Below are 12,553 nucleotides of genomic sequence, written 5' to 3' on the forward strand. Positions count from 1 at the left end.
GGATGAGAATTTTAAAAGATTAAAAAAAAAAAAAAAGGTTTGTTCACTTGATTTTGGTATATTTTGGAAAGCAAATGGACATAGAAATTGGATTTTTTTTTTTAATGATTTATGAAAGGACAACCACTCATCTCATCGATCTACATGATATTACTTCCATTGTCTTTCTGTGAGCACGTGAACCTTGTGTCTAATTTTGAGGAAACTAATAGCCCATTCTAATTTTTGGAGACGGCCTTTTTTTTTTTTAAATCTTTTCTGCCATTGAAGGTTTTTTTTGGAATGCTATTGGAAAAAATCTCGAGACAGTACTATACTTGTTGCTAAAGTTGAACAAGTATGAAACTGGTTGCCGAGGGCTTAGCCTGGCCAAATAACCAAAACTGAATATTAGGGTTGGAAAGATTAAGGTCCATTTGGCAGCGTGATGATACCATGACTGCCTCACAGCATCGTGAAAATCCCTCCCATGGTGCTGTCAACCTTAAGAGCAGCCAAGCAACCTCAATTCAACATTCTTCAACAAAATCCATATCAGACCTTAACATGGGACACAGCTTTAAAATCTAAACATGTTAAGACACATTGAAAGGGATAGTCTTGCCAAAGTTAGCCTTGCATTGTTTAGTTACAAAAAATGCAAAGATTACTCCAAATAAAGCAAGAAAAACAAAGCATAAGATGATTCAGAACTAAATAGATGAGATAGAATCTTAGTATTGTATTATTTCTACCATGTAACATCAATTGAATGGTTACAAAGTAGCAAATCGTCCACACTAAATACAAAGAAAACAATAAGGGTAATAAACCTACACCAACTACATATTAAACTTAGTTGATGGAAATTAAGCAAAGTCAGGATTACAGTTCTTTTAATTAGAGATACAAAACGCCAATTACTTACATTTTCTACCACACACTATATAAACTTGCATTAACTTCCTTCTAATGCCGAATCATAGATCATGTTTCCCTCATTACTTGCCCAGAGAGAACAACCCTGCTGCAGAGATTACAGCAAAGTTCACGCATTGGATTCCAAGGTAGCATAATCTAAAGACTGCTTGGTAAGATTGTATGGAGCTGCACTCATAACCCTACAACAGCAAATAATGGGCTTTATTTGAGCACGCGATCAGAAGTCCAACTTCTATTGACAACAATAACTTATATAAAACTTAATAACTGAAGGCAGCCGATTTTTAGGATTATAATTCTATATAACCATAAATACATGTCCAACTAATATAGCAATAATTTTATAGGCACAGAACAAATTCCAAGCTAAATTCTTTAACCTCAACTCCATCGAGAGATGTTGACAAAGGGAAATTTTTTTTCATGGTTTCTTTGAATTCTCTCCCTTAATCTCTCCTTACATAAAGAGTGTAACACCAAACTTGCTCATAAGCATAAAATCCCAATCAAAGACAGGCACATGTAGCCAATAACTGAATAACACAGTAAAGTAGCCTATACATGCCTTAAAGCTCAAGCTAAATACCCAACATAATCTGGATTCATGCCTCAACCATGATTTTAAACACCAAGTTAGGGATTAATATTATGCATCCTAGATGTCTTGCAACTTCTGGCCTCTACCATGATACAAAAGAAACATAGTCAACTAGTAGTTTAAAAGATTTTCAAGAACCATATTTAGGATGAAAGTACAAAAATATCTTGTACAGCAACTAACCTTTCCTTGCGCTTCTCCAAAAATCGAGCCAAGGAAGCTTTGCGAGCCTGTGGAACTGCAGGCAAACAATTTGGAATCATTTATAAATGAAACTTCATTGATACGCCATGTTCCAAACAGTTTATTTAGCTAAAAAATAGTGCAAGCTAATATAAAAGCATGCAAATTTCTTTTGTAATTTCTGGAATATGCATGGTTAACAAAATGGTCAGAGATAGTTCAGTTTCTTTCCAAGACCAGAAACTTTTTCCTTGAAGACAACACAAAGAACGGAAATCTTTAAGAGCACAAGGGCATACCAGAAGGCATCATGCCCGTTGCAGCAACAGATTCTATGGTATTCACTAATTTTTTAGGCTCCACTTTGCTGATAGGGGTTGTTGGAGTTCGTGTGGTCTTGCATACCATCAGTTCTTCAGTGCCAGAGGACCCACTCCTGGACTGAGAACCAGTATGAGATGAAACAGATAAAGGGCTTGAGATACCAGAGCTCAGTTGTGTATTTATGAGCTGGTTTGCAGGAACATTATCAACTTGAACTGGCTTTGAAATAGGTGTCTGGACTTGGAACTTTGGATGTGCCACATTAGAAGCCATGGAGGACCCATTCCCAGCCAGGAACATGATAGCCTGAGCCTGTATAAGATTCAAAAGAAGTAACTTTCTAAGCTCTGCACTGACTGATAGATTGCAACAAAAGCTTATTTTCTGAAAGAGAAAGAAAGAGAAGCACCTTCTCAGGGGTGATATCATCATAGACATTCACTGTACCCGCATAAAAGATAGTCAATTGAGCAGGTGATCCAGAGGCCTTGACAATTTTCCTAATTATAAAAATAAAATTCCGGCCAAGCCAAGTTTGAATATCTTATTGTTAACAAATTTGCTAAAGTAACTGAACTCAAGCATAAATGTTTAAGTTTACCATGGTTCAATACTTCCACCAACAGAACCAAGGGTGGGAAGAATAGTATATGGAGTTGTCACTGGAATTCCTCCAAGTACTTGTGGCTTCTTAGTATTAACGGGAAAATTTTGACCAGTGGTTGCAAAATGATTCTTCATGAATGGGTTGCTCATAGAAACAGAAATTGCCTGGTTTGAGACTGGAAACATCTTCACATCATAAGGATATTGAACAGGATGTACATCATGTTGAACAGAACAAGCTGTCAATGGGAAAGGACTGCCACCTTGCCTATTGTGATTGAACAATTTCTAGATGGTAAAGACGGGAAAATGAAAGCAATATCAGTTAACTATTCACATAGAATTGGATACAGTGCCAACCAATAAATTAAAAAGCTTTCCAAAAAAACCCATGTAAATCAAGGTGCAGCTCTATCTGCATGGTGAAGTGATGCCTAAAGAAGGTTCATTCCTCTCATAATTTGATAAACAAGAAAGAGATTTTTCATTTTAGAAAAAGAACAAGATCCAGGAAAGCTGTTAACATAGACTCAGTTGAAACGGTCATAAAGCAGCTAATCCACAATAGCAAGACAAGGGAAGATGCCAAACCTGAACTTCAGCAACATCTGCTGTTGAGATAGGCATGAACCCAGGGGAAACTAGTGAATCAGATCCAACCTTTTTACTTTTATCTCCTTGAGCAAAATTAAAATTCATCAACTGTGGAACAGCAGAAACCTTGTTTGAAAAGGGCCATTGTAGCCCTGAGCTTTTAATATAACCTAAAATCCCAAATAAAAATTACAAAAACCACCAAAATTAGATAAATGCAAAGTTTTATGTAAAGATAAACATAACAGGCACAACTTTATAACTAAATACACAAATTAACATAAGTAATTGCAGGAAATATCCAAACAAAACAAAGCTATCTATTTCCAACCACCAGTACCCTAAAGGAAATTTATCCATCCTTTTTTTTTATGTGCCAATCATATAATTGCTTACACGATCCTAATCCTGTAATAGAATTATAACAATAAAAGAAAAAAAAAATAGAAAAGACAACTTGTTTTCATAGCACAGTGCTAACAAATGGATTTTTATCAGAATTATCCAAAGAAATAAAGAAATAAACTGTATTAAACAAACACTTCTTATAAAAAAAATCCACATTTAATCCTTTCTATTTTTTCCACTCAAATATCTTTAATTCTACCATCCATACAATACAAAGAACAAAAAAATTTTCCAAATTCAACCCAAAGCCAAATTTTAGTACAAACAAAAAATCACCAACACCCCCACCCCAAAAAAAAAAAAAAAAAACTAAACTTTAAAGAACTTCAGCGAGAGAGAGAGAGAGAAGATACACACCTAGTTCTTTGTACCCATCAGTGTTAACCTCTTCCTTAACCACCGCCAATGATTCCTTTGAGTTCAAACCCAGAAAATCTCTCTCCATTTTTCTTTCACTCTCTCAATTCAAAATTCAAGCAAAAACCACCTTAAAAATCCAACCAAAAATCCACATAAAGAAAAATATTTCACTTTCTCAAATCCCCTCTACGCTTTTTCTTCTCCACCAAACATGAAAAAACGGAAAGCCAAAGACCAAAGCTTTATAACTGCAGGCACAGCAAGAGAGTTGTTTTATAGTACAAAGGTCTTGACCGTTATTTATCCTTTTTTTTTTTTATTTTAAGATTAAAAAAATTCTTTTTTAAGCAAGTTTGGAAATTACGGGAAATAACCGGTAAGGCAACCGGATAAACCCGTAACTCAACACGTGGTTTGAGGCTTTAATTTCCTGACACCACTTGTCGGTTATGGAAGCACATGTGTACTGTCTTTGGTCTGAAAGATTGACACGTGTAAAAAACTCGTGACGAAGTTTTTTTCTCCTCGCTCGTGACTTAATTGCAAACGCGTTTTTAAATTTTTATATTATTTTTGGTGGCCGATTAATCGGGAAATAACTGCTTGGTACTCGCCGCTTTTTTTTAATAAAAAATATCAATGCTTTTTTATTGAATCGGAGGTGTGCCTCTTGGTGTGCCTCTAAGATCAAAAAGAGGACACCTGTACCTTTTTTAGCACAACCACAAATGTTTTGCTACGTGGCACCAGATAAATGAATTCATTTTATTTACTGAACTCGAATTAAAAAAAATTTAAAATTCAATCTAATAATATATGATAAAATAATATAAAAATAATTAATAAAATAATTTAAAATTTTTTAAAAAATTATTTATGATTTAATAAAAATTTTGTTTTTAAAATTGAGTTGATTTATTTATATAATACAAAATATTAATAATTTATATATATCATTTTTAATACGAAAATTATATATTATAATTTATATAAATAAAAAAATTTTAAAATATAGTTTTATTTCTATTAAACCATATATAATATCTTTAAAAAAAATGATGCAAACAAAATAAAAAAATATATATAAAGGGTAGTTGCAAGGATAAACATCCATGTTTACCGCCTTCTTAAAATTATATTAATAGACAAGATAAATTATTTATATTAAACCCTTAAAAAAAATTATTTATGTAAAACAGTGACATATTTCAATGATTTTAAATGAAATTTGAATTTTTAAATTTTATTATTTTAATATATTTATATTGGACTTTAAAGACAGATATTTAATCTTACAATTCTTCGAACTTTCCAACTAACTAAATGCTAACATTTATGATGTAATGGCCAGATGAATATAACGTTGTTGTACTATAAATGGTGGTGTAAATTATAAAACGCCTTTATTTATAATTAAAATAAACTTTTTTTTAAAATATGGTTAAAAAAAAAGAATAAATTGTCTAATTAATTTAATTAAAAATAATTTAAGAAAATTTGAATAGCAACTTATTAAAGGTAAGACTTGGTTATTTAGAAGTAAATAATTGTAATTAATTTAATCAAAATATTTATTCAAGGTAATTTGATATGTGGAATATTTTAATTGTTATTAAGAAATATTTAATGTAAGTTTTAATAATATCTTTGAAATCAAATTTATTTTATTGTTCAAATTTTAGATTTTATTTTTGAAATGTAAAATTAATTACATGATACATGTCAAATTTTTATATTATCCCCATGTTAAAAGAATAGGTTATCCACATTAAATAATTTTTTTTTGTTAGAAATTTTGATTTTTTTATATTTACATAAATTGTAATTTCAAAAAATTACTAAAAATAAGTTTCTTTAATATAATTTTTGTATTGTTTCTCTCTTTTGTGACCCAAAATTTTGGCTTTCAGATTTTTTAGGAAGCCTTTAATTAGTTTATTGATAATGTATGATGGAGAAATGATTAGTTTGAAATCAAAGTTATTAATATCATATCGAACATTTCAAATTTTTTTTAAAATATGATATATATATATATATTGGTACCAGTTATTTTGATATATTATTTTTGATTATCAGTTTAGTATAAATATATTTATAAACATACATAAACTTATACATTATGATATTATTAATAAGTCACAAAATAAATATTTAATACATCCAAATTAAATAAATAAGTTAAAAAACATAAAAAAACGATATCATAAAATTTTCATGATATTTTTAAATACTTAATCTGATCATATAATATTTAAATAAATATTTTTATTATAAATATTAAGATAAAAATAAAAAGATGAAAAAAATTAATCAAAACTTTATGATTGTTAAACTTTATAAAATTAGTATAATTGTTTACTTAAAAAAATTTAAATATTTATAAATTTTGGTTTGAAAAAATAAAATATAAAATTATAAACTTTGATTTGAAAAAATAAAGTATAAAAACAGTTAAAATAAAAAATAAAGATACTCAACTTTTAAGAATTATTTTATCAATTAATTTTATTTTTATTAAGTTAAAAATAATTAAATAACAAAAAAAAATTAAAAATTACAAAATATATTTCACGTTCACGCACCGATTGAAATATATTATTCCACCAAAATTTATTGAAACAAGTAAAAACTAACGAAAATAATCAATATTACTTGATATTAAATCTGATAAAAAAATATTTTTAAATATATTATATTTTAATATAATTAAAGCATATCAATTGATACGACTAATATTAAAATAAAATTGATAATTATATTTCAAACCCCAAATAATATCATTACTGGAATCCAACCTGACAATAAATATATAACAATAAATAATGTAACAAAAAAAAGTTAATAATGTGCCATACAATAAACAATACAAGAGAACAAGAACATGTTGGCCAAAGCCTCTATCAGTCCTTTTTTTTTTCCTTAAGTTCCATCAATTGACTTGTTTATATCAAAAAAAAAAAATTTGTGAAAATTCATCTCTTTTTTCGAGTTGTCTTGATCAAAATTCCCTAGATTTGATCAATGATTATTTTTGTCTTTCCTCAATTTCATTGGTGGTGCAAGAAAGTAATCCTTGACTTATTTAAATGGTATAGCAAGCAATTCGTGTTCAACGCAGAATCATATGATGTTCAATTCAAAATCATCAAAGGAAAATAATATTAATTTGGTATTACATATAGCTGCTAGCCTAGTTAGTTTGTGATCATTAAAAAATTTTTGAATTTTGTTTCTATAAATCCTCTTTTCTGATTAATCTAAATATATTTTATTTACATTGTACTTAACGAAATTATAAAAAATATATATTTTTACAGTTTTTTAATAATAATATAGAGACATTCTTTAATCTTTTTATTACTTAAGCCAACAATCCATTGATAAACTAAGTTTTTTTTTTTTTTTGGCCAATAACCTGTCTAAGCTTTTGAGTTTTTTTTTTGGATGCTCGAGGAAAGAGGGGACTTTAAGATTTTGTAAGAAATGTTGTTTGGGCCAATTATACATAGAGAAGTAAAAATATCTGAAATTGATGGTTTCGATTCAATTTGATCTGTTAAGATTGAATTTTTTTTTTGAAAATCAGGTTGAAGTCGAGTTTTAAGTAAACTTGATCTGATATATATAAAAAAATTATTTTTTAATTAATTTTTTAATTTTATATTTAATTTTATATATTTTTATATATATTTAATTTTATATTTATATTTAAAATAATATTTTATTAATTTATATAATATTAAGTCAGATGAGATTCGAGTATTAAAAAATAAAAAAAATTATCGGATCAGATACGAATACGAATTTTATATGTTTAAAGTCGGGTTAAATTTGAAACAAATAAAAATTCATCCATCCGATCCATTCGATTGTACATTGGACCAATCACATGCTGATTTCTTGACTGTTATTGAAGCACATGTGAAAAACTAACTTGCTTTGGAAATGGCTTTTTCGGGGGGCTCCTCAGATCCTATAAAAGATTTTTCCATGTGATATGCTTCTGCTTGCTTCCAAGAAATTTTGTTTCAGATTTTATCAGCAAACTCTCCCCCTGGTTGGTTTGGCAAACATGATTCTTGTGGATTATGTGTCAAAATTATAAAGCGAAAATTTCAGAAAGACTCATGATTTTTTGCAATATGGATATTGGTTTCTTCTTTTGAAGTGTAGCAGTGAATCCAGCCTTGAGAATTGAATATAGAACAAAGGGTTGTCAGAGACACGGAAGATCTGTATCAGGAGAAAAGAAAAGGTGAAAATCTGACAAAATTATTTTCTTTAGCAGTTGCCAATTTTAGACCATGCAAGATATATATAATTATTATACGTACTACAGCTACTTAATAAATATTTATCCAGACAACATCAAATATAATACATTGATATAATACAAAATTAACACAAATAAAAGGTATAAAAATGATTAGTACAAAAAAAACAGAAAAAAAAGTTCCAGAACCAACAAGAAAACTACTAAGAAAGAATGCCATTATTTTTCATGAATCAAATGACATCTAGATTACATTTTGGAATGGATACATATATAAATAGTACATTTTAACGTTACAAAGTTGCACAGATTAAAATAAAACTAATCAATGAACTCTTAGTAGGACTCTATTTCCTAACAGTACTCAACAAACTAACAAAATCTAACAATAAATAAAAAGTAATTGTAGAAATTGGCCTAAAAACACTCCAAGACTCTTGATTTAATCTTAAAGATTATTGAAATAACATAACGTTAAAATAAAGTCCAAGTACTAGTTTTTAACACTTCCCTTTAGTGCATGTTTATTATCAATAACTCCAAATGCAACTATAAATATTTCAAACTTTGACTTTGCTAGAGCTTTTGTAAAAATATATGCAACTTGCTCATTTGTTCCAACACTTTCCAACTTTATTTCTTGGCTTAACACTTTTTCTTTGACAAAGTGATGATGAACTTCAATATGCTTTGTCCTTGCATGAAATACAAAATTTGAAGCAAGTTTGGTAGCACCTTCATTATCATGATAAATTTGCACTACATAGTTAGTTTCAGAAAAAATCTCCCACTAAATGTTTAAGCCAAATATACTTAAACAATAAAAAATGCTCATAGCATAGCTTCCTGGAGACACAAAATATCCTTGGTTTGACTTTTCAACTTCAAGACCAAGAAAGCATCTAGCCTCACTCAAAATTTTCATTTCAAAATGAGTTGAAAGGTTATCCCTTAGACAAGAAATTTTAGATTCATTGTCCCCACTAATTATCATGTCATCCACATATAACAAAACCAACACATGCATATTCAATTCTAGTTTAACAAGTAAATTAGAATCTGAGTCTGAAACTCTAAAACCACAAAAAGTAAGGTGTTGAGCAATCTTACCATACCAAGCTTGTGGTGATTGTTTCAAGCCATACAATGCCTTTTTCAATCGACAAACATGATGAGGAAATTGAATAGAAATGAAACCTTTAGGATGTTTCATGAAAACATCATGGTTTAGCTCTACATAGAGAAATGCATTCTTTACATCAAGTTACCATAGCTTCCAACCTTTAAATGTAGTAAGCGAAATAATTGATCTCATAATCACCATCTTCGCAACTAGACTAAAAGTCTATTCATAGTCCAACCCATAACTTTGAAAGAATTTATGAGCAACAAGTTGAGCCTTATGTCTCTCAATCATTCCATTTGGTTTCTTTTTCAATCGATAAACCCACTTACAAGTCACTGGTTCATGATTCTCTGGTTTGGGTACAAGCTCCCAAGTTTCATTCTTTTTCAAGGCTTCAATTTTTTCTTGCATCATTTTTTCCCATTCAAGACATCTTTTAGCTTTATTATAACATGCTGATTCTTTATCTAACATTCCTTAAAAGAAACATGAAGTAACTGAACAATAGTTTAGTTATACTTCATAATCTTTGAGATGATATGGCTATCTTATTTTCTTTGTTAATCTTCTTGTAACATGTTCACCACTTACTGAATTTGTGTTTTTAAGTCTAGATGGCAAAAAAGCTTTATTTTTTTCATGTTCAGAACCATCATCACTTGAAGCTTGCATATTTAGCTCAGGAAATGGCTTCAAGTTCTTTAAAGCATCACCATCAAGGATAGTACCATTGTTAGTGAGTTTTGAGGTGAAATAGGAAGATGATGCCTCATCAAACACAACATCCCTTAAAGTAGTGAATCTTTTTATCTTTAGATCCATACACCTCCACCCTTTCTTGTATGAGTCATAGCCAACAAATACACATTTCTTTGCCCTCAGAACAAGTTTAGTTCGATTTTGTTTAGGAACATAAACATAACAAGTGGATCCAAATACATGAAAATAATTTACATTTAGCTTTATTTCATACAATAGCTCAAAAAGAGACTTTCCTCTACCTGGCCATGGAGGTAATCAGTTTATCACATGACATACACGCTGAATGGCTTCTACCCATAACTCTCAAAAAAGTTTTTTATCGTGTGGCCATAACAAACTTGTTGCACAAAGGTGAGCCAATTTACATTCAATGACTCCATTTTGTTGAGGGGTTTTTGGACACATTATTTGGCGTTGAATGTTATTGTTATTGCAATATTTAAAAAATTCATCTGATAAGTACTCACCACCAGCATCACTTCTTAAACATTTTATCTTTCGACCAAATTCTTTCTCTATGGAGTTCTTGAACTCAATTAATTTAAACAAGACTTCACTTTTTCCTTTCAAAAAATACACCTAAGTGAATCTGGAGAAACCATCCAACAATACCATTGTATAGTGATAACCACCATAACTTGGTGTTTTTGTTGGGCCCATCAAATTTGTATGCATTAGTTTAAACAAATTTGACCTACGGTTAGATGAATTTTTTAAAGGAAAATGATGTGATTTACCATATTGACATCCCTGACAAATCACATTTTCTTGTACATGTTTGAGGGCTGGAATTCCATCTCGTAGCTTTTTTAAGGAGATTATCTTCAACATTTGATAGCCTAAATGGCTTAACCATGCATGCCAAATTGTCGCATTGTTGATTCGGCTTGTTTTTTTTTCATAAGTTTATTTTGCTGTCATTATGAACAAAGACCCATTCTTCTCATCAGTAAGAACTATTTCAACTTTGACATTTCTCACTTTATCAAGTATTTTGACATTGTTTGGCCTAAACAAAACATACTTTCTAGAGTTAATAATTTAAGAAACTGAAATTAGATTTTTCTTCAAACCTGGAATATGGTAAAATATCGTTTAAAAGAACATTCCTAACCTTGGATTCATCATCGAGCTTCAAAACACTTCTTTTTATTGGATGAATTGAGTTATCGACTGTAATGATTACACTCTCCTTCTTATGTTTTCACAATTTTGATAGTAGCGAAACATTACTGATCACATGATACGAACATCCGGAGTCTATAATCTAGTTGTCTTTGTAGTTAATGTAGTTAACAAAAGCTTCAACCAAGTTTGGTTTGGTAGTATCAACATCATTATTTTAGACCATTTCAGTATCAAAACATTGCTCCCATCTAATTTAGTTATCTTTATCATCTTCGTATGCAACATTTGCCTTTGAGAGCTTAACACAACAATTCTTCTAGATGTGCCTAATTTTTTTGCATCTGAAGCACTTGATAGGATAATTGTCATTTCCTTTCCTTGCATTTGATCCCTTTGAAGAATTTTTGTTTTTAGTTACAGCAGCCTTCCCATTTAATTGGCCTTTTGAGAATAAGATAATTTCAAATTCAACATTTTTACTTGCCATTTGCTTAGCTAAGACCTCTTGATTGGAGAGTATGTTCTCTAATTCTTCAACTGATGGTTTTTGTATCCATCATTGGATTGAGATAATAAATGGCATATATTCTTTCTTCACTAATCTTCTTATTTAATTCTGAAATTTCAAAACAAATATTCTTAATTCATAAGAAATATTCTGAAATTAACATACCTTCTTCGATTATGGTTACTAACTCATTTTTCAAGAATTATAGTCTTGTCGTGTTCTTCTTAGTGAACACTTTTCTCCTACACTTGTTTTGGAAAGTTGACATCATGAACACGATCAATGTAATCTTTGCTAATTGAAGACTTCAACGTAAATAGTGCATTTCCACATTCGATCCTGCATTTCCTTCGAAGTTTGGCATTTTTTAGGGTATCTACTAAAATTTTTGTGTTAACACCAGTCACAATCTCCCACAAATCTTGACCTTATAGGTAATACTCCATGCACATCTTCCAATACTTATAATTTGTGCCTACAAGTCCTTCAATACCATATTGTATATGAAAATTTTCATTAATAGCTTCAATCTCTTAACTCTAATATCATAAAAAAAGCAAAAAAAAAATAAAATTATAGAACTAATAAGAAAGCTGCTAAAAAGGAATGCTATTATTGTTTGTGAATCAAGAGACATCTACATTACACCTTGGAATAGAAATAGATAGACTTCACATTCCAACGTTACAAAGTTGCACTGATCATAATAAAACTAACCAGTTAATTCTTAATAGTACTTTATCTCGTAAGAATACTCAA

The 12,553-nt window shown here is 29.7% G+C and overlaps 1 protein-coding gene across 2 annotated transcripts; it reads right to left on the reverse strand.

The window, feature by feature from the left end:
* Nucleotides 1-701: 701 nt before the first annotated feature.
* Nucleotides 702-4,264, reverse strand: LOC111318082 (protein TIFY 6B-like). Of its 2 annotated transcripts, none has more exons than XM_022920720.2 (7): nt 3,992-4,264; nt 3,224-3,396; nt 2,628-2,920; nt 2,436-2,526; nt 2,002-2,338; nt 1,703-1,757; nt 702-1,100 (listed from the first exon to the last, which is right to left on the reverse strand). In XM_022920720.2, exons 1-7 carry the CDS (start codon nt 4,077-4,079, stop codon nt 1,028-1,030), a joined length of 1,110 nt encoding a protein of 369 aa, XP_022776455.1. In that variant the 5' UTR covers nt 4,080-4,264; the 3' UTR covers nt 702-1,027. The 2 variants fall into 2 exon arrangements, with proteins under 2 accessions (XP_022776455.1, XP_022776456.1); XM_022920721.2 differs by lacking the exon at nt 702-1,100 and adding an exon at nt 1,474-1,601 and having other exon boundaries at nt 3,992-4,240.
* Between the last annotated feature and the right edge of the window lie 8,289 nt (nt 4,265-12,553).

The sequence above is a fragment of the Durio zibethinus genome, chromosome 2 (assembly GCF_047325235.1).
Source record: "Durio zibethinus cultivar Kanyao isolate XHJ-2024 chromosome 2, ASM4732523v1, whole genome shotgun sequence".
Lineage (NCBI taxonomy): Eukaryota > Viridiplantae > Streptophyta > Magnoliopsida > Malvales > Malvaceae > Durio > Durio zibethinus.